The sequence below is a fragment of the Bufo bufo genome, chromosome 3 (assembly GCF_905171765.1).
Source record: "Bufo bufo chromosome 3, aBufBuf1.1, whole genome shotgun sequence".
NCBI lineage: Eukaryota > Metazoa > Chordata > Amphibia > Anura > Bufonidae > Bufo > Bufo bufo.
Genome location: NC_053391.1, coordinates 611,838,643 through 611,861,786, shown reverse-complemented (window position 1 = coordinate 611,861,786; position 23,144 = coordinate 611,838,643). Strand labels below are relative to the sequence as shown.

The following is a 23,144-nucleotide window of genomic DNA, read 5'->3' as shown; positions in this document are numbered from 1 at the left end:
TCTGCAGATAATCTGGCAATGTAATACTGCCTCCGATTGCCCAATGAACAAGCAAACATGTGTTCATCGGGCAATCCAAATCTTTTGAAATGTTAAAAAATTATCGTTTTCAGGCATTAGATTGTGCTGTCTAATAACGATCTGCTGCCGGCAAACCACTATACAGCATGGGAACAAGTGATGGCATAGCGATCACTCCTCCCCATGCTGCGGAGGAGATCGCTGCATGTAACATAGTAACATAGTTTATAAGGCCGAAAAAAGACATCTGTCCATCCAGTAAGCTGTTATCCTGCAAGTTGATCCAGAGGAAGGCAAAAAAAAACATGTGATGTAGAAGCCAATTTTCCCCACTTTAGGATAAAATAATTCCTTCCCGACTCCAATCAGGCAATCAGAATAACTCCCTGGATCAACGACCCCTCTCTAGTAGCTATAGCCTGTAATATTATTACACTCCAGAAATACATCCAGGCAGGGGCGGACTGGGAACTGAAAGTGGCCCTGGAATAAAAAAACTAAAAGTGGCCATGTTTTTTAGTTGGTTCCCCAAATTGATGGAATGCATGGCCAGCAATACCATATTGCGGCACATTATACCACCTAACAGAGATCAAATACCACAGCCCATCATAAAATACTGCCAGCAGCACAAAATACATTCCCAAAAACTTCCAATGGCCAGCTAGTCATTTCACTACTCAGCTCCACAGGAGACAAGGCGTAGTGTAAAGACGAGGAAGCGGCGCTCACTTGGAGGCCACCTCCTCATCAAACAGTCATCAGCAGGGGTGCTGGAACCCACCAACATGATATTTGCAATAGGTCATCAATATTAACAGCTGGACAACCCCCTTTAAGGTGCCTTACTGTTCTTAGGTTTCAGCATATAATCTGCATGCATAGAAGAAAAGAAAATTGGCCATACACATTAGATAACTGAAGCTAAAGATGACCAAGCTGTTGTAATCCTGAATCCTGAGCATTAGGCTGGAGTAGAATGGTGAGTGTCCATCACCTACGAGCATTCTTTATCCAATGGGGAGAGAAAGAACTTGTGTAAAGTTGAACATGAGAGAGCAGATATTCCAGCTGAATGAAACAAGTTATAATAGTGAAGCAGACTCATGTACAAAATCTCTTCTACTCAATGGTATCAACACTTTATTAACTCGGGTCTCAATCTTAGTGAATTCATGTCAGTGGTGGACAAACCGGCGGACAGCGGGACAGCATGTAGCCTCGGCCTGTTACACTGTGGTCCCTGGCTCCCACCGATCCTTGGTTTGCTACAACCCCGGCTCCCTTGTTCAATTGTACTGTATAGTGTGTACAATAAATAGTGTGAGGGGTAGTAGAGCACACAGAGTTGTGTACCAATGTTTAAAGATCTTGGGTGGGGGTTAAGAACTATACACATATAAGATATATTAATTGGTAGAAGTCAAGGGGCCTGTGCCACTAATGAAACTTGTTCCCTTTCCACATGAATAAGCGTTGGATCGCTGGGATCTAAACCTCTGGGACCCCCAACGATCACAAAAACAGGGGTCTGAAAGTGCTTCCAAAGTGCCCTATGGGAATGCTGTAGTGCCACATCCTTGAATACCATGTTTATTGGCCCCCAATCAGTGCCCTGACCAGCCGGCATAAAAACACTATACAGTGGTTGTTACAAGGAACCTGTTAACCTGAAAATGCAGTGCAAGCTGCAGGCAGCATTTTATAGAGCAGGAGGAGCTGAGCTATATATATTATATATATTGTGGGGTGAAAATTCTGCTCATAATTTATACATTTTATCGCTTGCTCTTTCTGAGTCCGTTGTATGCAGGGGCTGTCTTCTCAGTGACTGATAGCATTCTCTGTGTATGTATAAATAGAAAGCTGTCAGTCATTGATAAAATTGCCCACTTGGCTACAGAGCTCAGAAATAGCAGAGATTTAAATATATAAATTACAGGTTTTACTGAATCTCTTCCCATAAAACGATATATCAATCTGCTCAGCTCCTCCTGCTCTATGACATCCTGCCTGCAAATTACACTGCATTTCATGGTGTGAAACAACTAAGTGTAAGAGGTGAGGGGGTGTCCTCAAAACTCAAGACACTACCCTTGCTGCTTGACTGATAGGGCAGAACATTTTGGCCAGAACTGATACTCGCGCGCCGGTACCGCTGCTCTGTGTAGCGGCACAAGCGCAGAGTATCGGCTTCTGTTGCTGGAGCAGCGACTGTGCATATGCTACTACACTTCTGGGTAGCGGCGCATGAACAGTGGCTGCTGAAGAAGCAGAGCCTCAGCGCTGAGGCGTGAAATTATCAGGGCCTGCCAAGATGTTCGGCCCTGTCAATCAAGCAGCAAGGGGACACTCCCTCACAGATGTAGAACCCTGGTGGATGAGAATAATTGCTTCACTCATCAATAGTTATAATTAAATTAAACAAGTTGACGTGTAAACAATATACAGTAGAAACATCTTTGAAACAACCACCCATAATTATATTGAAAAATGATTTTCTAGAGGAGTGGTTCTCTGAACAATGATAGCCAGTATATAATGTAACCTGAAACTGTCACACGCAGTCTGGTTTAGATAAAGAAGGTCTTCTTAGAGAAGTGGTCTTTTATACAGGTTTCACTGTAGTTCATTTTGAATTTAGATTAAGGACCAAAAACCTAAAACATTAAATTATGGGTCTCGTGTCTTCCTCAGTAGACGCAACACTGCATTCACCATCTCAGCCAATCCTTCCCCAGTGTATGCACTGCATCCTTGTATTTCCCATGCTCTATCGTCGTAGTTTTCTAGTTTTAGAGCATTGACTAGTTCCTTGGTGCACAGGGCCTCAGGTACATCCTGTTTGTTGGCTAAAATCAGGAATGGAACGCCAGCCATATTTTCATTGTTCAATATTGTCAGCAGCTCTGCCGTAGCATCTTGTATCCTGGATTTATCAGTACTGTCAACCACAAAGATGAGGACATCCGTATCTTCTAGGTACTCTTTCCAGTTTGATCTCAGTTTGTCTTGGCCTCCCACATCCCACACTGTTACAAAAACATTCTTGGCTATTTCTAGAGATTCTACATTAAATCCAACTGTTGGAAAAGTCTCTACTGTTTGATTTATTTTAAGTTTATAAAGAATTGTTGATTTTCCAGAAAAGTCAAGACCCAACATAACCACCCGAGACTGCTTCTTGTGGATGGGTTTAGAATTCTGTGCTCCCATAGTGAAGTTCTGAAATAATAAGAAAAATTTAATAAAATAAGACAGATGAAAATAATCTATTTGATGAAAGAAGCCAAACTGATGTTACTATATGAATGGTAAGGGAGTTGCCTATGTATTACATTGAATGGCTCGCTCATAATACTGTATTTCCGCTAGATGGAAATGTATAGCACAGGTCACAGCTTCCCTCAGTGATGATGACTTTCTGATACCATGAAAATGCAAACAGTCGGCACTCCTCTTCAGGAATCGTGGTGCTCGCGTCCAGGGTAAGAAAAACCCGCTTCAAATATCAAAAGAAAAGAGCGGCACTTCACTCCTTGTTAAGAATGATGTTGCTTTTTTCAAGCATGCTTGAAAAAGGCTCGCATTCAAGCCGAAACACGTGTCGCTTCTGCGCTGTGTCTCCTCATGCTTGAATAAAGCAACCTCATTCTGAACAAGGAGTGAAGTGCTGGTCTTTTCTTTTGACTTTCTGATACTAAATTGGATTGTCATCTATTACAAATGAGGACCAATTTTAATAGCTTTATTTAAGACATGGTAATTTTTTAAATAATTCTTGCTGTAATATTGTATTATTGACCAGTGGTTGTCCACTGGGACTTTCAAGGACAGCGCTGTTGGAAGTCCCCTAAATGATAAAACTATAAAATACTTTTTATTCTAGATAAGATTAATTTTGTTAAATTTGAATTTGAGAGACTTTTTTTTAGTAACGCTATTCTTATATTTATCCTATTTTTTTCACAATGTGTTTGTCAGTAGCACAGTGACCGCAGCAGCAGAATTAATTTACAGTGAGGAACAGAAGTATTTGAACATCCAGCGATTTTGCAAGTTCTCCCACTTAGAGATCATGGAGGGGTATGAAATTGTAGGTGCATTCCCACTCTGAGAGACAGAATAAATAAATAAAAATTCAGGAAATCACATTGTATGATTTCTTAAGAATTTATTTGTCTTGCACTGCTGAACATAAGTATTTGAACACCTGAGAAACAGCAAGAGTTCTGGCTCTCAAAGACCTGTTTCTGTGCCTTTAAAAAGTCCACCTCTGCTCCACTCATTAATCTAACTTAGTAGCACCTGTCTGAGCTCTTCAAAGATACATGTCCACCCCACAGTCAACTACTACCATGGGCAAGACCAAAAGACACCAGAGAGAGAATTGTGGACCTCCACAAGGCTGGAAAAGGCTATGGGGCGATTGCCAAGCAGCTTGGTGAAAATAGATCATCTGTTGGAGCAATTGTTAGAAAATGGAAGAGGCTAAAGACGACTGTCAGTCTCCCTCGGACTGGGGTTCCATGCAAGATCTCACCTCGTGTGGTATCACTGATGATAAGAAAGGTGAGGAATCAGCCCAGAACTACAAGGGAGGAGCTGGTCAATGACATGAAGAGAGCTGGGACCACAGTTTCAAAGGTCACTGTCGGTAGAACACTATGCCGTCATGGTTTCAAATCATGCATTGCACAGAAGGTTCCCCTGCTCAAGTCATCACATGTCTAAGCCCGTCTGAAGTTTGCCAATGACCATCTGGATGATCCAGAGGAGGCATGGGAGAAAGTCATGTAGTCAGATGAGACCAAAGTAGAACTTTTTGGTATAAACTTCACTCGTTGTGTTTGGAGGAAAAAGAAGGATAAGTTGCATCCCAAGAACACATCCCTACTCTAAAGAATGGGGGTGGTAACATCATGCTTTGGGGGTGATTTTCTGCAAAGGGGAAAGGACGACTGCATTGTATTAAGGAGAGGATGAATGGGGCCATTTATTGTGAGATTTTGAACAACAACCTCCTTCCGTCAGTCAGAGCATTGAAGATGGGTCGTGGCTGGGTCTTCCAACATGACCCGACCCGAATCACACAGCCAGGATAACCAAGGAGTGGCTCCGTAAGAAGCATATCAAGGTTCTGGAGTGACCTAGACCTAAATCCAATAGAACATCTTTGGAGGGAGCTGAAAGTCCTCGTTGCTCAGCGACAGCCCCGAAACCTGACAGATCTAGAGGAGATCTGTGTGGAGGAGTGTGCCAAAATCCCTGTTGCAATGTGTGCAAACCTGGTCAAGAACTACAGGAAACGTTTGACCTCTGTAATTGCAAACAAAGGCTTCTGTACCAAATATTAACACTGATTTTCTCAGGTGTTCAAATACTTATGTTCAGCAGAGCAAGACAAACAAATTCTTTAAAAATCATACAATGTGATTTCCTGAATTTCTTTTTTAAATTCTCTCAGAGTGGGAATGCACCTACAATGTGAATTTCAGACCCCAGTGGGAGAAAATCGCAGGGTGTTCAAATACTTCTGTTCCTCACTGGATATCTCTCTTCAATATATAACAAGTGTTTTTATTTCATGTTCGGAGTATGTGCAAGAAAAGGTTCTGGCCACACTCCAAAGATATTCTTAGGCCCTATGTACCCATCATATACCAAAACAGTGGCCTTTCAGCACATGGTGGGTTGGTAAGAATCAGAATACGCACAGGGGGAGATTCATCAAAACTGGTGTAAAGGAAAACTGACTTTGTTGCCCATAGCAACCAATCCACCTTTCATTTTCCAAAGGAGCTCTGAAAAACGAAAGGTGGATTCTGATTGGTTGCTATGGGCAACAAAGTCAGTTTTCCTTTACACCAGTTTTGATGAATCAGGGCCATAGTGTTTTGTTTATAGTCTGTAACAATGGGGACACATAGCTCTGCAAAGGAGCTGTATACACATTTTTTTAAATTTTTTATGAAGGCTATTTTCAAGGATGCATTTTTATTTTATTTCAATACAAATGGGTGAAAAGGTTGAGATATCATTCAAAAATCTATCAGGTTACAGCGTTAAGGGTTATTTAAGACTGAGTCTGGTATGCCAATCCTTTGTAGGTAAAATGGGACTATCACAATTTTCTTTATCAGTTGGGAATGTTTTCAGGCATAGCCTTGTACTTCCTAGAACTTTATTTCAAGGCTTTGATAATCAAACAGCAATAACATGACTCATGGCAGCAGCAGGAGTATCGTGTACACCTGTAACAGGTGCAGGGTTGTTCTTACCGAGACCTATGATCCAGGCATTATGGGGGTCATTTACAAACTGATATACACCAGTTTTTTTAATGTATATCTGTCGCAGTTTGTGGCGCAAAGGTTATTTGCGCTGCAATCTGCGACTTTTCACCACTCACGCAAGGTCTAAAAAAGGGGCATGGTATGGGCAGTTTTAAGCATAAAATAAAGGGTTGCCAACCAGAATTTAAAAAAAAATCTGGAGAAATTGTCCCAAAATTGCAGACAGGCACAAACATTTTTAACAGACAAATTAGAAAACCATAATAAATTATAGATTATAAGTAATACATATCTAAAAGTCAATACTCTGATAGGAGATCATTACCAGCATTCACAGTGTTCTGTAAAATGATGATAATTACCACCAAAATAATCTAGTCAAGTACCACAAGCCTCAAAAAAAAAATCACAAACACAGGGAAAAAAATGTCGCCTATTTTTACGGACTGGCCAGAAATTTCTGGACGGTTGGCAACTTTGTATATATAGCATTTTTATTCTGACTTGTCTCATCCATGATCAGCTATAACAAACCCACAGCAATGTCTAGGTCTTTGTAAGGTCTTCAAATGCACTGAAGATTGATGTTGTGGCATTGACTCATCAGCCTCTTCTCACTGACCTATCCAAATCCAGTCTGTAATTTAGCATTTTCCAGCTCATTTGACCTGTCCTTATAACCTTCTGTCTGCTTTACTTAGTACTTGTCCCTTTATCTTCCAGCCATCACCCTGTCAACATCCCTTTCATATTGCTGTTCTGTTCCTGAGGGCATGGAGGCAAATATTGTTACTAAAAACACTATTCCGACCATTATTCGGCCTTTCAGCTGTCTCAATTCAACTTTAGTTTTATCTATGATAAGTGTTAGTGTTAAGGCATCAATTATTTGTTCCATCAGGATTCAAAGAACGTATTACCTATAAAATCTGTCCATAGGTCTCATATGCTCTTTCTATCTGATCAGCTATATTACTACTAGAAATGACAATCACAAGTAGGTCTGATTGTAAAGCCCTGCGGAATCTGTTGGCGCTCTATAAATAAAGATTATTATTATACACTGCGTGCAGAATTATTAGGCAAATGAGTATTTTGACCACATCATCCTCTTTATGCATGTTGTCTTACTCCAAGCTGTATAGGCTCGAAAGCCTACTACCAATTAAGCATATTAGGTGATGTGCATCTCTGTAATGAGAAGGGGTGTGGTCTAATGACATCAACACCCTATATTAGGTGTGCATAATTATTAGGCAACTTCCTTTCCTTTGGCAAAATGGGTCAAAAGAAGGACTTGACAGGCTCAGAAAAGTCAAAAATAGTGAGATATCTTGCAGAGGGATGCAGCACTCTTTAAATTGCAAAGCTTCTGAAGCGTGATCATCGAACAATCAAGCGTTTCATTCAAAATACTAAAACAGGGTCGTAAGAAGCGTGTGGAAAAACCAAGGCGCAAAATAACTGCCCATGAACTGAGAAAAGTCAAGTGTGCAGCTGCCAAGATGCCACTTGCCACCAGTTTGGCCATATTTCAGAGCTGCAACATCACTGGAGTGCCCAAAAGCACAAGGTGTGCAATACTCAGAGACATGGCCAAGGTAAGAAAGGCTGAAAGACGACCACCACTGAACAAGACACACAAGCTGAAACGTCAAGACTGGGCCAAGAAATATCTCAAGACTGATTTTTCTAAGGTTTTATGGACTGATGAAATGTGAGTGAGTCTTGATGGGCCAGATGGATGGGATTGGTAAAGGGCAGAGAGCTCCAGTCCGACTCAGACGCCAGCAAGGTGGAGGTGGAGTACTGGTTTGGGCTGGTATCATCAAAGATGAGCTTGTGGGGCCTTTTCGGGTTGAGGATGGAGTCAAGCTCAACTCCCAGTCCTACTGCCAGTTTCTGGAAGACACCTTCTTCAAGCAGTGGTACAGGAAGAAGTCTGCATCCTTCAAGAAAAACATGATTTTCCTGCAGGACAATTCTCCATCACACGCGTCCAAGTACTCCACAGCGTGGCTGGCAAGAAAGGGTATAAAAGAAGAAAATCTAATGACATGGTCTCCTTGTTCACCTGATCTGAACCCCATTGAGAACCTGTGGTCCATCATCAAATGTGAGATTTACAAGGAGGGAAAACAGTACACCTCTCTGAACAGTGTCTGGGAGGCTGTGGTTGCTGCTGCACACAATGTTGATGGTGAACAGATCAAAACACTGACAGAATCCATGGATGGCAGGCTTTTGAGTGTCCTTGCAAAGAAAGGTGGCTATATTGGTCACTGATTTGTTTTTGTTTTGTTTTTGAATGTCAGAAATGTATATTCGTGAATGTTGAGATGTTATATTGGTTTCACTGGTAAAAATAAATAATTGAAATGGGTATATATTTGTTTTTTGTTAAGTTGCCTAATAATTATGCACAGTAATAGTCACCTGCACACACAATAGCTAAAATAGCTAAAACTAAAAACAAACTAAAAACTACTTCCAAAAATATTCAGCTTTGATATTAATGATTTTTTTGGGTTCATTGAGAACATGGTTGTTGTTCAATAATAAAATTAATCCTCAAAAATACAACTTGCCTAATAATTCTGCACTCCCTGTAGGTATTTATCAAGACTAAAACCATTGAATGATTAAAAAATCCAATATTAAAATGCTCTATTAAGAAATATCTGCTAAATAGGTATGGTTCCCTAGCAGGGCCGGCTTCAGGTTCATGTGGGCCCTTGGGCGATAAAGTCTCAGTGGGCCCCCTTGTGCCCCCCCACAGTTGATATGCCAAGATATGTGCCCCCTCACAGTAGATATGCCAAAATATGTGCCCCCCACAGTTGATATGCCAAGATGTGTGCCCCCTTCACAGTAAATATGCCAAGATATGTGCCCTCTTACGGTGGATATGCCAAGATATGTGCCCAGTACCCCCTTCTCAGTGATTATGCCCAGATTTGCCCCCTTCACAGGAAGTGAAAAAACAAACAATAATTACTCCTCGCCTCAATCACCTGGCTCCTCCCATGATCTGCGCTCCCCATCAGCAGTAGCAGGATACTGTGACACATGGCGCTGCTGTGTAGGAGGAGCAGAGGCTGATTCCCAGCCTGCCCCGCTCCTTCTCCTACACAGATCAGCAGATGTGTGAGGACATTGTGCTGCTGCTGCTGTGGAGCGCTGGCAGCTCAATGGTGGAGAGCGGAGCAAATAGTTCCCTGCTTCAGTGGCGTGCCTATGGTGCTTGGCACCTGGGGCGGGTCCTTTTTCTGGAACCCCCCCAATAAAAATTGTACCCCCTCACAGTAGTATTGCCCTCGTTGTACAACCTTCACACTAGTTTTGTACATAGGTGTTCCCACTCACAGTAGTTATGCCCACATTGTGCCCTCTCACAGTAGTTATGCCCTCTCTGTGCCCCTTTCACAGTTGTAATACCCTATCTGTGCCCCCTTTACAGTAATAATCCCCATTGTGCCCCCTTCATAGTAATAATCCTCATTGTGTCCCCTTCATAGTAATAATCCCCATTGTGCCCCCTTCATAGTAGAAATCCCCATTGTGCCCCCTTCATAGTATAAATCCCCATTGTGCCCCCTTCACAGTAATAATGCCCACTGTGCCCCTTCACAGTAATAATGCCCACTGTGCCCCCTTTATTGTAGTAATGCCCTCTGGCTCTGTGCCCCCTTCATAGTAGAAATGCCCATTGTTCCCCCTTTACATTAGTAATGCCCTCTGTGCCCCCTCCATAGTAGAAATTCCCTCTTACCCCCCTCCATAGTAATAAAGACCTCTGTGCCCCCTCCATAGTAATAAAGACCTCTGTGCCCCCTCCATAGTAATAAAGTCATCTGTGTTCCCTCCATAGTAATAAAGACCTCTGTGCCCCCTCCATAGTAATAAAGACCTCTGTGTTCCCTCCATAGTAATAAAGACCTCTGTGCCCCCTCCATGCCAGGTTCTCCCATAGATAACAGCTGAACTCTGGAGGCCCCTCTTGCTGTACAACCTGTCATCAGCTTATTGTGGAGCCGACAAAAGGTGTTGTCTAAACCCAAGAAATAAAAAGAACCTCAAATAATCCCATTAGCCTCAGGCACAAGAAACATAGTGAAGGGTGTGATGAAAGTGATCGGGGAGAGGATTTTATGATGAATGAATACAGGGTCCTGGGACTGTCAGACACAGTCGAATATGAGCGTTTGGCTATCCTGCAGCCGCATAGAGCTTAATGGAGGGCAGTGCGAATGCGTGACCATCACTCCATTCAAACTGGGAAGCATGGACCCTGTTCTTATGATTGGCGGGGCCCCAGAAGTCGTTCCAACAATCAGACTCTTTTTTATATAATAGGAGATAAGTTGTTTCAATGGGACAACTCCTTCAGTAGGGGCCTGTGTGACCACGTAATTGGATTATAGGAATGAGTATAGTCTTTTATTTTAAAAGGGTCACTAACTTTTCAAATTATTTTTTATATGCCACAAAGACATATAAAAGTTTAGATTGGTGGTCGTTTGAGAACGGAGACCCTCCACCGATCCCTAGAATGAGGGGAGAGAAGCATGTGCATATGGTGGTTCTCTCTTCTCGCTCCTGAAAATGGAATCAAGATGGGTCTATAGACTTCTGAAGAACCTGTCTTGTGTAGCAAGGAGAGAGAGCACACAATATGTGTGCCTCTCACCCCTTGTTCTGGGGATTGGGGGTCTCAGCACTCAGACCACCGATCATAACTTTTGCTATGTCCCAATGACATAAAAGTTTTTTGAAGTCTAAAGTATTCATCTCCAGGGGTATTTTGTTCCTAAACATTTGACTATAAATCAATTACATAAATCATTATAACTACAGGTGTTGGGGCTTGTAAGCACACAATGCCAGTCCCTGTATTCAGTACGTATAAATTAACAAGCAAGTTCCTAGAACTTCAGACATCAAAGGTTAAAGTTTCACAATCATTAAACAGCATCTAAACTCACAATGACGACTACATAAATAACACTGAAACTCAAGAATATACTGTAGATGATGGCGTACCTTAATTCCAGGGCCTGACTGTTTACTGATAAGGGACGAACTGCTTGCGTCTTCTCATTATTTCACTTAATCCGACTTCAGATGTGAGAATTGGCATTTCCTCACAAAGCAGAAGTTCTCTAACTGTAGGATAAGGTAATTCAGCTTCACTCCGGAACTGCGGTCTCCTCCTCATCCAGTGATATGATATTGTGTCACTGGCTATATCATTTGCATGTTGTGTCACAGAGTTAGAGACTCGTGTGTCAGACTTCTCCAAACAGGTTTTTCAAATGAAATAACAACGACTTGGAAAATCAAACAGTCTCTAGGTGGAAGGTGACAGGTATGTCCCTGTTTGGCTTGTCAGTCATGGTAGCTAAGTAGCCGTAGTCAAGCTGATTTATCTTTTTGTTTGGTTATGATTGTATTTTTCGACACATTTTTTGACAACTAATGAAAGGTATTTTCAAAGTTGAGAACAAGTATATTGTCCTTCATAAAGAAGCAGAATTAGTTTGTGACTAGAGTTAGAGGACTCGCATGTCAGTTTTATTTTCTTATATCCATAGTCATTAAAAGAAATGTGTCACCAAAAATGTTATCTTCCAGTTAAAACCAGATAGTGACACATATGTTTTTTTCTAATCTATTTTTATTTCCTGATTGCAGATTTTTTGGTATTCTGTTTCGTTTCCTGAACATGATTATGGGGGCGGCCATCTTGCCTGATCTGTTCTTAACAGCATTTGGAAAGCATTAAGAAAACTGCTTTCCGGCAGCCCCATGGTCCATAGACACAATGGTCGGGGGGGGGGCGGGACCTCATGGACTTCTATGGGAGAGTCTTCTAGGCATGTTCTGTGACCTGTGCAGAGGTCATTGTACAAGGAAAGAATAGATAAGCTCTGACAATCACCTATTGTGAATGGTGGATCATGTCTTATCTGTACACAGAGGTGATATCATTACAGTCAGGATTAGAATGTCAGATGCGCAGATAACTGCTCTAAAGTGATCAAGAAGTGGCACCAATTCTTAGGCTTAGTGGCCATAGCAAAGACTGTATGATTTTATGGTTTTTTTTTTTAAATAAATATTTGACATGGAAAATAAAAAATAACATCAAATATTTAAAATGTTACATTTAAAAGCGTGATTTAAAGAGGACCTTTTATGGGTTTGTTGTATCACAAACTGGTATGCTAACCAGATAGTGCAGCCCCTTTAGATGCAAACACTTTTATTTTATTTTCAAAAATACCCCTCTGCCGCAGTATCCCCCCCACTCCACTGTTTGTGGCACGCTATATGCTTATTCGGACCATCAGTACAGGGAGGAGGACACATCTGGTTTCCTCAGTGGGCGTCTCCTTCTCCCTGGCTGTGACGCCGTCCCAATCTCAGTGGAGCACGTCACAGCCAGAGAGAAGGTGAGCTCTTTTCGTGAGATTTAGTAAATCTCACAAGAACAGGATATGTAAGCGAGTATAGTACTTGCTGTACTGACATACATAGCCTGTTCTCGTAAGATTTACCAACTCTCACAAGAACAGCTAACCTTCTAAAATCTGGAAACCACAGGGGATTGAGTGGTGAGTAACACAGATTTTATTATTTTACCACATTTAGGGGCTTTGGGGGGAATTCTAATATGTCAGATAAGTTCTTTAAACAGTAGTTTTAACACATCATCTCCACCACATCGTATGATATCAACTTATTCCTATCTCACTCTTTCATGACCAGGAGTTACAGAAGCAGTGCAGCTTTCTGTGCTATGTTGTTTGCATAGCTCCTATTCACAGCTATGGGAGTTACAGAAATGTCATAACGTCAGCTACTTGTCCATTTCCATAACTTCTCCATCCTCCAGCCGGAGCTTACTGTGGTTATTCCCATCTTGGCCATGAAAAGCTGAGACGGGCATAAACTAATGTACAGTTTTGGTGCCTCACAACCTGGAATTATATAAATGCAAAAGAAAAAAAGAATACTGAGATAAAAGCCGCACATCTATAAAAATATCAAATTTATTAGAGACAACAGACACAACAAAAGATTCAATAAAACAGGTCAGGAAACAAGCCCAACGCGTATCGCCAGGCTCTGCTGGCTTCCTCAGCGGCACCCCTGAGGAAGCCAGCAGAGCCTGGCGATACGCTTTGGGCTTGTTTCCTGACCACCACGTATACACCATGTCATCTTTCATGATAAGTATTTAGCTTTCCACTCATTTTATTGTTGATGGATTACATGTAATATATGCTTCTATTCATTCATATGTGTGGGGGTTTGCTCATTTTAGTGTGGTGAGTCAGGTAGGGCATGTTATATGATTCACCTACATGGCCCAGATTCATTGTATACAATGTTTTTATTGAATCTTTTGTTGTGTCTGTTGTCTCTAATAAATTTGATATTTTTATAGATGTGCGGCTTTTATCTCGGTATTCTTTTTTTCTTTTGCATTTATATAGTGTCTTTCATACCGTGTGCCGGCACTCTTACCCTAATTTTGATGTGCCCCCTTTCTGTTTTGGATTATATAATCACAACCTGGAATTAACATGGATTGTTTGAGGATTTACATAATTTAATTTACAGAACATGCCCACAACTTTGAAGATGTTTTTTTATTTTTATTGTGAAGCAAAAAACAAATAGGAGAAAATAACAGAAAATGTCAATGTGCATAACTATTCACCCCCCTAAAGTAAATACATTGTAGAGACACCTTTCGCAGCAATCACAGCTCCAAGTCGCTTTGGATAAGTCTCTATGAGCTTGCCACATCTTACCACTGGGAGTTTTGCCCATTCCTCCTCGCAAAACGGCTCCAGCTCCTTCAAGTTGGATGGTTTGCTCTTGTGAACAGCAATCTTTAAGTCTGACCACAGATTTTCTATTGGATTGAGATCTGGGCTTTGACTAGGCCATTCCCACACATTTACATGTTTCCCCTTAAACCACTCAAGTGTTGCTTTAGCCGTGTGTTTGGGGTCATTGTCCTGCTGGAAGGTGGACCTCCGTCCTAGCCTCAAATCACGCACAGAGTGGTACAGGTTTTGCTCAAGAATATCCCTGTATTTAGCACCATCCATCTTTCCCTCAACTCTGACCAGTTTCCCAGTCCCATCCCCCCAGCACGATGCTGTCACCACCATGTTTCACTGTTGGGATAGTGTTCTTTGGGTGATGTGATGTGTTGGGTTTGCTCCAGACTAGCGTTTTCTTTTGATGCCGAAAAGTTCATTTTAGTCTCATCAGACAGAGCACCTTCCTCCATACATTTTAGGAGTCTCCCACATGTCTTTTCACAAACTCACAACGTGCCTTTTTGTTTTTATCTGAAAGTAATGGCTTTCTTCTGGCCACTCTGCCATAAAGCCCAACTCTATGGAGCGTACGGCTTATTGTCGTCCTATGTACAGATACTCCAGTCTCTGCTGTGGAGCTCTGCAGCTCCTCCAGGGTTACCTTAGGTCTCTGTGCTGCCTCTCTGATTAATGCCTTCCTTGCCCGTCCGTGAGTTTTGGTTGGCGCCGTCTCTTGGCAGGTTTGCTGTTGTGCCATGTTTTTCCCATTTGGTTATGATAGATTTGATGTGCTCCTGGGGATCATCAAAGATTTGGATATTTTTGTATAACCTAACCCTGACTTGTACTTCTCAAACAACATTGTCCCTTACTTTTTTGAGAGTTCCTGGTCTCATGGCAGTGTTTTGTTAGTGATGCCTCCTGCTTAGGTGTTGCAGCCTCTGGGGCCTTTCAAAAAAGGTGTGTATATGTAATGACAGTCATGTGACACTTAGATTGCCACACAGGTGGACATCATTTCACTAACTATGTGACATCTGAAGGTAATTGGTTGCACCAGAGCTTTTATGGGTTTCCTAACAAAGGGGGTGAATACATACGCACATGGCAATTTTCTGTTTTCTATTTATAAAAAATAGTTTTATTTATATATTTTTCTCATTGCACTTCACAAAACTTAGACTATTGTGTTCTGATCCATCCCATAAAATTCAGATTAACAAAACATTGAACTTAAGGCTGTAATGTAACAAAATATGAAAAAAGTCAAGGGGGGGGGTGAATACTTTTGCAAGGCACTGTATATAGATTAAATACAGAATAAATGCAAAAATAAACATGTAGCCACCTTTTTTCAAAAACTGAAATAGTTTACAATTACTAAGTATTGTGTTAAAGAAGAAATCTAATTGTACTTTTACACAAGCGTTTGAAAAGTAACTATTGTCTGTATACTGTTTTGTATTTTTAGATTTAAAGGCCTGTGTGGTTAACATTGCAAACTGAAAACTGGAATAAAAACGATATAAAAAATGATAAAAAAAGAAGTCCTGTAGTGTCAGATGGTGTTTAAAAATACAAATACCTGTTGTGTCCCAGATAAAGTTTTAGGTCTATACTATTTATGTAGATCTTGTACTATTCCCTGCAACGTCCATCACTTAGAGAAATATTTTAAGGAGTGCAAAAGGCTTCACCTGCCAGTAAGCTCCCTGTACTGCAATCAAGTTGCACTCATGTCTCACAAAAGTGCCAGTAGTGATACAGCATACAGCCTATGTATTTAAGGATTAGCACATCCTTCTACATGGCATCACAACCAGTACTGAGCTATCCTGTGGCAATCTCTGGCTGATTTGCCACTCATATGTAGCCGGTAGACTCGAGGATCACAATGGAGAAGGTAAGTGTAGAGAACAGCAGCGCATAAGTATTGAGGAGGTAAGTATTTTGATTGATGTGTAACAGCGTCCTCCACTTACCTTGTTCCCTGTTTTGTGGCAGAGGGGTCTTTGGGCTATTTCAGGCTCCAGGGCACGGTGGGACTGTTGCCTCCAACCACTTTAGCTACCGCCCTGGGGCACTGTAGCAGGCACTGCCTGGGAGGCACTGTGGGTGGTATGGGCAGGAGGTACAGTGAATGAGAATTTTACATAAAGACATTCTTTTTTTAGAAAAAATGTGTTGCTTCACTTGCTGTAAGTTGTAGCTTTGATCTTTATCTACATGATGTAATTTAATGGATATATCACGTGCTAGCAGTTCCTGTTTTACTGTCTTGTTACTGTCTTCTGAAAGGAAAATGTAGGTACAAGTTAAGGCCTTCCACATCCCTCTATAAAAAAAGGTGTGGAGAATAACAACCCTGTGAATCACTCCCTCTCTGCACGTGACACCATCACACCGGAAGCATGTCTACATTATCATTCCACTGAAACTGCCAATCTTTATAGCCTGTCATAGTACTGAGCACATGCTCATCATGTGTTTCCCAAGAGGATGATTTATCCATTCACATTAACCATGAAATGTTCTAGTAATTACAAAATGAAATGTATCAATATATCATTTACATAATATGTACTTTTTTTTGTGCTTTCTAACTTTAAGATATTTAGAGAGAAGCTTTACTTTTGAAGGGTTATCTTAAAAGGGGTTATCCCATGATGCAAGGTGTTTTCCAGGATTTTTTAACTGATAACCTATCCTCTGGATAGGTCATCAGCATCTGATCGGTGTGGATCTGATAACTGAGACGCCCTCGTCGCTCAGCTGTTTGAGAAGGCACCGGCGCTCACAGTAGTGCTGCTGCCTTCTCTCTGTTCACAAAGCACAGCTTCATGCATTGTATAGCGGCTATGCTTGGTGACTTCAATGGGGCTGAGCTGCGCCTAGCCCAACTGACCAATGAATATGTTGTCACATGGCCTAGGCAAAGCTGGAGAAGGCCGCGGCGCTACTGCGAGCCGCAGTGCCATCTCAAACTGCTGATAGGTGTGGGTCCCGAGTTTGAGATACTCAGAGGGGTGTTCAGTAAGTTATTTACTTGAATATAAAAATAATTTTTTTGGACACAATTGAACGTACTACTTTTTAGTGTAATCCCCCTTGAATTCAATACACTTATTCCACTTCGCCCTCCAGGGATCGGATGCCGTCAGAATAGAAGGAGACTTCTTGCTGCTGCAGGAACCCTGTTACTGCGTCTTTCACTGCATTATCATCAGGAAATCGTTGCCTACACAGAAATGTCTTCAGGTTCCAAAAAAGAAAGTAATCACTGGGAGCCAGATCTGGACTGTAAGGCCTCTTTCACACGGGCGTTGCGGGAAAAGATGCGGGTGCGTTGCGGGAACATGCACGATTTTTCCGCGCGAGTACAAAACATTGTAATGCGTTTTGCACGTGCGTGAGAAAAATCGGCATGTTTGGTACCCAAACCCGAACTTCTGTGAAGAAGCTTGGGATCGGTGTTCTGTAGATTGTATTATTTTCCCTTATAACATAGTTATAAGGGAAAATAATTTAATTCTGAATACAGAATGCATAGTACAATAGCGCTGGAGGGGTTAAAAATAATAAAAAATAATTTAACTCACCTTAATCCACTTGATCGCGCAGCCCGGCTTCTCTTCTGTCTTCTTCTTTGCTGTGCACAGGAATAGGACATTTGATGACGTCACTGTGCTCATCACATGGTCCAATCACATGGTTCATCACCATGGTGAGGGACCATGTGATTGGATCATGTGATGTGACGTCACCACAGGTCCTTAGCCGGCAGCTCAACATTACAGAAGAAGACAGAGATCCGCAACTACGCGATCAAGTGAACTTGGTGAGTTAATTATATTTTTTTTTAACCCCTCCATCACTATTGTACTATACATTCTGTATTAAGAATGCTATTATTTTCCCTTATAACCATGTTATAAGGGAAAATAATAAAGATCGGGTCCCCATCCCGATCGTCTCCTAGCAACCGTGCGTGAAAATCGCACCGCATCCGCACTTGCTTGCGGATGCTTGCGATTTTCACGCAGCCCCATTCACTTCTATGGGGCCTGCGTTGTGTGAAAAACGCACAAAATAGAGCTTGCTGCGATTTTCACGCAACGCACAAGTGATGCGTGAAAATCACCGCTCATGTGCACAGCCCCATAGTAATGAATTGGTCAGTGCGGGTACAATGCGTTCACCTCACGCATCGCATCCACGTGGAATACTCGCCCGTGTGAAAGGGGCCTAAGGTGGATGGTTAAGCCGCATTCCCTGATAGCAGCTTTTGCAAGACTTGTGAGAAGGTGCATTGTGAAGCAGCAACCTACCTGCTGACAACTTCCCATGGAGTTTTTATTTTTAATTGCCTCATGTAATGCTTTCATTGTTGAAGCCAGTGGCGTATCCAAGCTATGGCAGCCATGGCTAGTGCCATAGGCGCCAAGCGGGGGGGGGGGGGACCAGGGCCGATCCTACACGGGGTGCAGTGGGTGCCCGGGCCCCGCACCCCAGTGCTGCGGCCCTGGTGACAAGTGGGGGCGGCCGCGGCCGGCGGCAGGGCAGAGCAGGAGATGAGCGCCTCCATTGCGGAAGCGCTCATCTCCATAGTCATCTGTATTGCCGTCCTCAGGACGGCAATACAGATGCCTGTCTGTGCTGCGGCAGAGGAGGGAGAGGTGTGTCCCCTCCTGTTCCTCTGATAGGCTGCCGGCTTAGTGCTGGCAGCCTATCAGAGGCCGGTGATGGCGCGATGACGTCATCGCGTCGCCTGAGCCGTATAGCGAGGGACACACAGACGGAAGAGGTGGCCTGCATCGCATCGCATTGCTGGAGGTAAGTATAAGTGTATTATTTTTTTTTATTTTTTTATATAGGTACAATACTGGGCTGGCACATGATAAGGGGGGCTACTGGGCTGGCACATAAGGGGGGCTACTGGGCTGGCACATAAGGGGGGACTACTGGGCTGGGCTGGCACATGATAAGGGGGGCTACTGGGCTGGCACATGATAAGGGGGGACTACTGGGCTGGCACATGATAAGGGGGGACTACTGGGCTGGCACATGATAAGGGGGGACTACTGGGCTGGCACATGATAAGGGGGGCTACTGGGCTGGCACATGATAAGGGGGGACTACTGGGCTGGCACATGATAAGGGGGGACTACTGGGCTGGCACATGATAAGGGGGGACTACTGGGCTGGCACATGATAAGGGGGGCTACTGGCACATGATATGGGGGGCTACTGGCACATGATATGGGGGCACTCTGGCTACTGGCACATGATATGGGGGCACTCTGGCTACTGACACATGATATGGGGGGCTCTGGCTACTGACACATGATATGGGGGGGCTCTGGCTACTGGCACATGATGGTGGGGGGGGGGGGGGCTCTGGCTACTGGCACATGATATGGGGGGGGGGCTCTGGCTACTGGCACATGATATGGGGGGCTACTGGCACATGATAAGGGGGGCTACTGGCACATGATAAGGGGGGCTACTGGCACATGATAAGGGGGCTACTGGCACATGATAAGGGGGGCTACTGGCACATGATAAGGAGGGCTACTGGCACATAGGGGGGCTACTGCACATAAGGGGGGCTACTGGCACATGATATGGGGGGGGCTCTGGCTACTGGCATATGATATGGGGGGCTCTGGCTACTGGCACATGATGGTCGGGGGGCTCTTATTTCTGGCACATGATTGGGGGCACTCTGGCTACTGGCATATGATATGGGGGGCTCTGGCTACTGGCACATGATGGTGGGGGGGCTCTTATTTCTGGCACATGATTGGGGGCACTCTGGCTACTGGCACATGATATGGGGGGCTCTGGCTACTGACACATGATATGGGGGGGCTCTGGCTACTGACATGATATGGGGGGGCTCTGGCTACTGGCACATGATGGTGGGGGGGCTCTTATTACTGGCACATGATTGGGGGCATCTATGGGGGCACATCTTACTGCAGATTATTGGGGGGGCACTATAGGGGCATCTACTGAGGCTAAAAAAGAAGATATTTTATATGGGGGCTCTGTATAGGGGCATTTTATACTGGGACACATTATGGTGGGTACTATGGGGAAGGGGGGGGGCACTATGGGGGTCATCTACGGGGGCACTGAGAAGGGGTATTTTATATTGGCACATTATGGGAACATTAGCTCAACTGGGGGCATTACAAATGTTTTGCATATTATAAGGAGAATTATTACTACTGGGGGGGCATTATGGTGGGCTTTATTACTCCCCCATGGTATGACCCCCTAGTAGCAGCACCAGCCTCTCCCTGCTCTGCTATCCCTCTGCCCTTTCTCCAAATCCTTATTATGAAATCTTTCTCATTAGGTTAAAGCACAACATCAGCTCCGCCGAGCCCCCGACCAAAGTGTTGAAGTGGCGTCCGAGATCCCCAAGGGCCAAGTCAAGTAACTGTAAGTTTTTATGGGGGTTCTACAAAAGAGCTATCGTGTTTTTGTTTTTTTGTTAAGGTTATCTGAAAGATGGGTTTAAAATATTTTGACAGGGGCGCAGTTTCAGTGCTTGCCATAGGCGCCATTTTCACTAGATACGCCTCTGGTTGAAGCACAGGTGTCTCCAGTAATTGTTGCCTTGTGTGGCATGAATCCTAGTAATAAAATGCCTTCTGTGTCCCAAAAACCTTTTGCTATGATCTTTCCCGCTGACTGCTGCACACAAAATGTATTTGAAGTTGCTGACCCCTTCTGCTTCCATTGCATGGACTCTTGTTTGGTCTCAGGATCATGGTGGTGGACCCATGTTTAATCACCCATAATAATCAGAGAATAGAAGTCTCCTGGATTTTCTCTAAGCATGTCTAAATTCTCTTGGCTAAATTGCTGTCGACAAGTTTTTTGCTCAGGCGTTAAAGGGATTCTGTCACCTGCTTTTACCATTTTAAGCTGGCACCATCGCTATGTTGACTAAAGTACCTTATTTCCAGCAGTCTTCTTTTTACTTTATTTCATTTTGTAGTTTTGATATAAAAGCGCTTTTTCTGTTTTGCTAATTAGGGTCCAAGGTGCCCAGAGGGGCGTTTTTTTCACTCTCCGGAGCCCAGTGACGCCCCCCTGCAGTGCCCAAGAACGCCTCCTGATCATCAAATAACCTCCCACACCCCGGCAAACGGTTCTGCCCCCTCCCCACGTCATAGTCTACCTTATAGAAATGCCCGTCCTTCTTCCTGTCTGCGGCCAGAAAACTCGCGCAGGCGCAGTACTGCCAGCGGCCTGCGCCTGCGCGATCATCAACGTCCTGAGGGCAACAGCCTCAAAAGTCTCACTGGGCATGCGCCGAGCCCAGTGATGTGACCTGAGCGCTGTTGCCCTCAGGAGGTTGATGATCGCGCAGGCGCAGGCCGCTGGCAGTACTGCGCCTGCGCGAGTTTTCTGGCCGCAGACAGGAAGAAGGACGGGGCATTTCTATAAGGTAGACTATGACGTGGGGAGGGGGCAGAACCGTTTGCCGGGGTGTGGGAGGTTATTTGATGATCAGGAGGCGTTCTTGGGCACTGCAGGGGGGCGTCACTGGGCTCCGGAGAGTGAAAAAAACGCCCCTCTGGGCACCTTGGACCCTAATTAGCAAAACAGAAAAAGCGCTTTTATATCAAAACTACAAAATGAAATAAAGTAAAAAGAAGACTGCTGGAAATAAGGTACTTTAGTCAACATAGCGATGGTGCCAGCTTAAAATGGTAAAAGCAGGTGACAGAATCCCTTTAACATTCATGGCACTCACCGGGAACTGACCTTTGACATCATCAAAGCATCATGAATGATACTGGAAACTGTGCCAACTGAATCTTCCAAAATCATGGCCTCCATTTTATGGCACATTTCCTCTGAAGATGCTTCGACAGATCACCCTGAACAGAGGTCATCTTCAACTGATTCCCTACCCCATATAAACCCCTTCCTGACAGCAATTTATATATTTTTGCATTTTCGTTTTTTGCTCCCTACCTTCCTGAAGACATAACTTTTTTATTTTCTCATTGACATATTCGTATGAAGCTTGTTTTTTGAGGGACAAGTTGCACTTTCTAATGCCACCATTTAGGCTACTTTCACACTAGTGGCACGGACCTCCGGCAGGCTGTTCCGCCAGGTGAACACCCTGTCGGATCCGTCCTGCCGCTAGTGACCGTGTGCCTCCGGACTGCCGCTCTGTCCCTATTGACTATAATGGAGAGGGGGCGGAGTTACTGCGAGGCACATCGAGAGTTTTATTCCGGCAGCCTCTCACCGTGCGCTGCCGTGCCTCACCGGAACTCCGCCCCCGCCCCCATTATAGTCAATGGGGACGGAGCGGCAGTCCGGAGGCACACGGTCACTAGCGGCAGGACGGATCCAACAGGCTGTTCACCCGACGTAACAGCCTGCCGGAGGTCCGTGCCGCTAGTGTGAAAGTAGCCTTACATGGCATACAATGTAGAGGGAAGTTGGAAAAATATTTCAAATGGGGTAGAATTAGTAAAAAATATAATGCAATTCTGCCACATGGGTTTTGTTATTACAGCGTTCAGTATGTCGTAAAACTGACTTGTGCTCTTCATTCTCCAGATCAGTGCGATTACGGCAATAACACATTTGTATAATTTTTCTTGCGCTTTAATGCTGTAAAAAGTTTGGAAAATATTTTTTTCTTGTTATCGCAGTATTCTGACCCCCATCCCCATAAATTTTTTATAGTTATGTCCACGGAGATGTGTAGGGCTCATTTTTTGCGAGACAATCTGTAGTTTTTGCTAATACCATTTTGGGGTGTGTATGGCTTTTTATCACTTTTTATAAAAAAAAATTGGGAAGTAAAGTGATAAAAGAACGGCCATTTTTTTCTTTTTCCGTTACACTATTCACCATATGGAATACGTTATTTTTACTATATTTTAATAGTACGGACGTTTTCGCACGCAGCGGGGGGGCGATTAGAAATTTTATATTCTTATAT

General features: G+C 43.5%; 1 protein-coding gene across 2 annotated transcripts; it reads right to left on the bottom strand.

Moving 5' to 3' along the window:
- Positions 1–1,186: 1,186 nt before the first annotated feature.
- ARL11 (ADP ribosylation factor like GTPase 11) lies at positions 1,187–16,248 on the bottom strand. 2 transcript variants are annotated; one of them, XM_040426027.1, is made up of 2 exons: positions 16,141–16,248; positions 1,187–3,246 (listed from the first exon to the last, which is right to left on the bottom strand). In XM_040426027.1, the coding sequence occupies exon 2, from the start codon at positions 3,235–3,237 to the stop codon at positions 2,695–2,697; it is 543 nt and encodes a 180-aa protein (XP_040281961.1). In that variant the 5' UTR covers positions 3,238–3,246; positions 16,141–16,248; the 3' UTR covers positions 1,187–2,694. The 2 variants fall into 2 exon arrangements, with proteins under 2 accessions (XP_040281961.1, XP_040281960.1); XM_040426026.1 differs by lacking the exon at positions 16,141–16,248 and adding an exon at positions 11,361–11,522.
- Positions 16,249–23,144: the final 6,896 nt, after the last annotated feature.

Excerpts from the sequence above, each read along its gene's own strand:
- ARL11 (XM_040426027.1), bottom strand. The coding sequence starts at position 3,237 with ATGGGAGCACAGAATTCTAAACCCATCCACAAGAAGCAGTCTCGGGTG.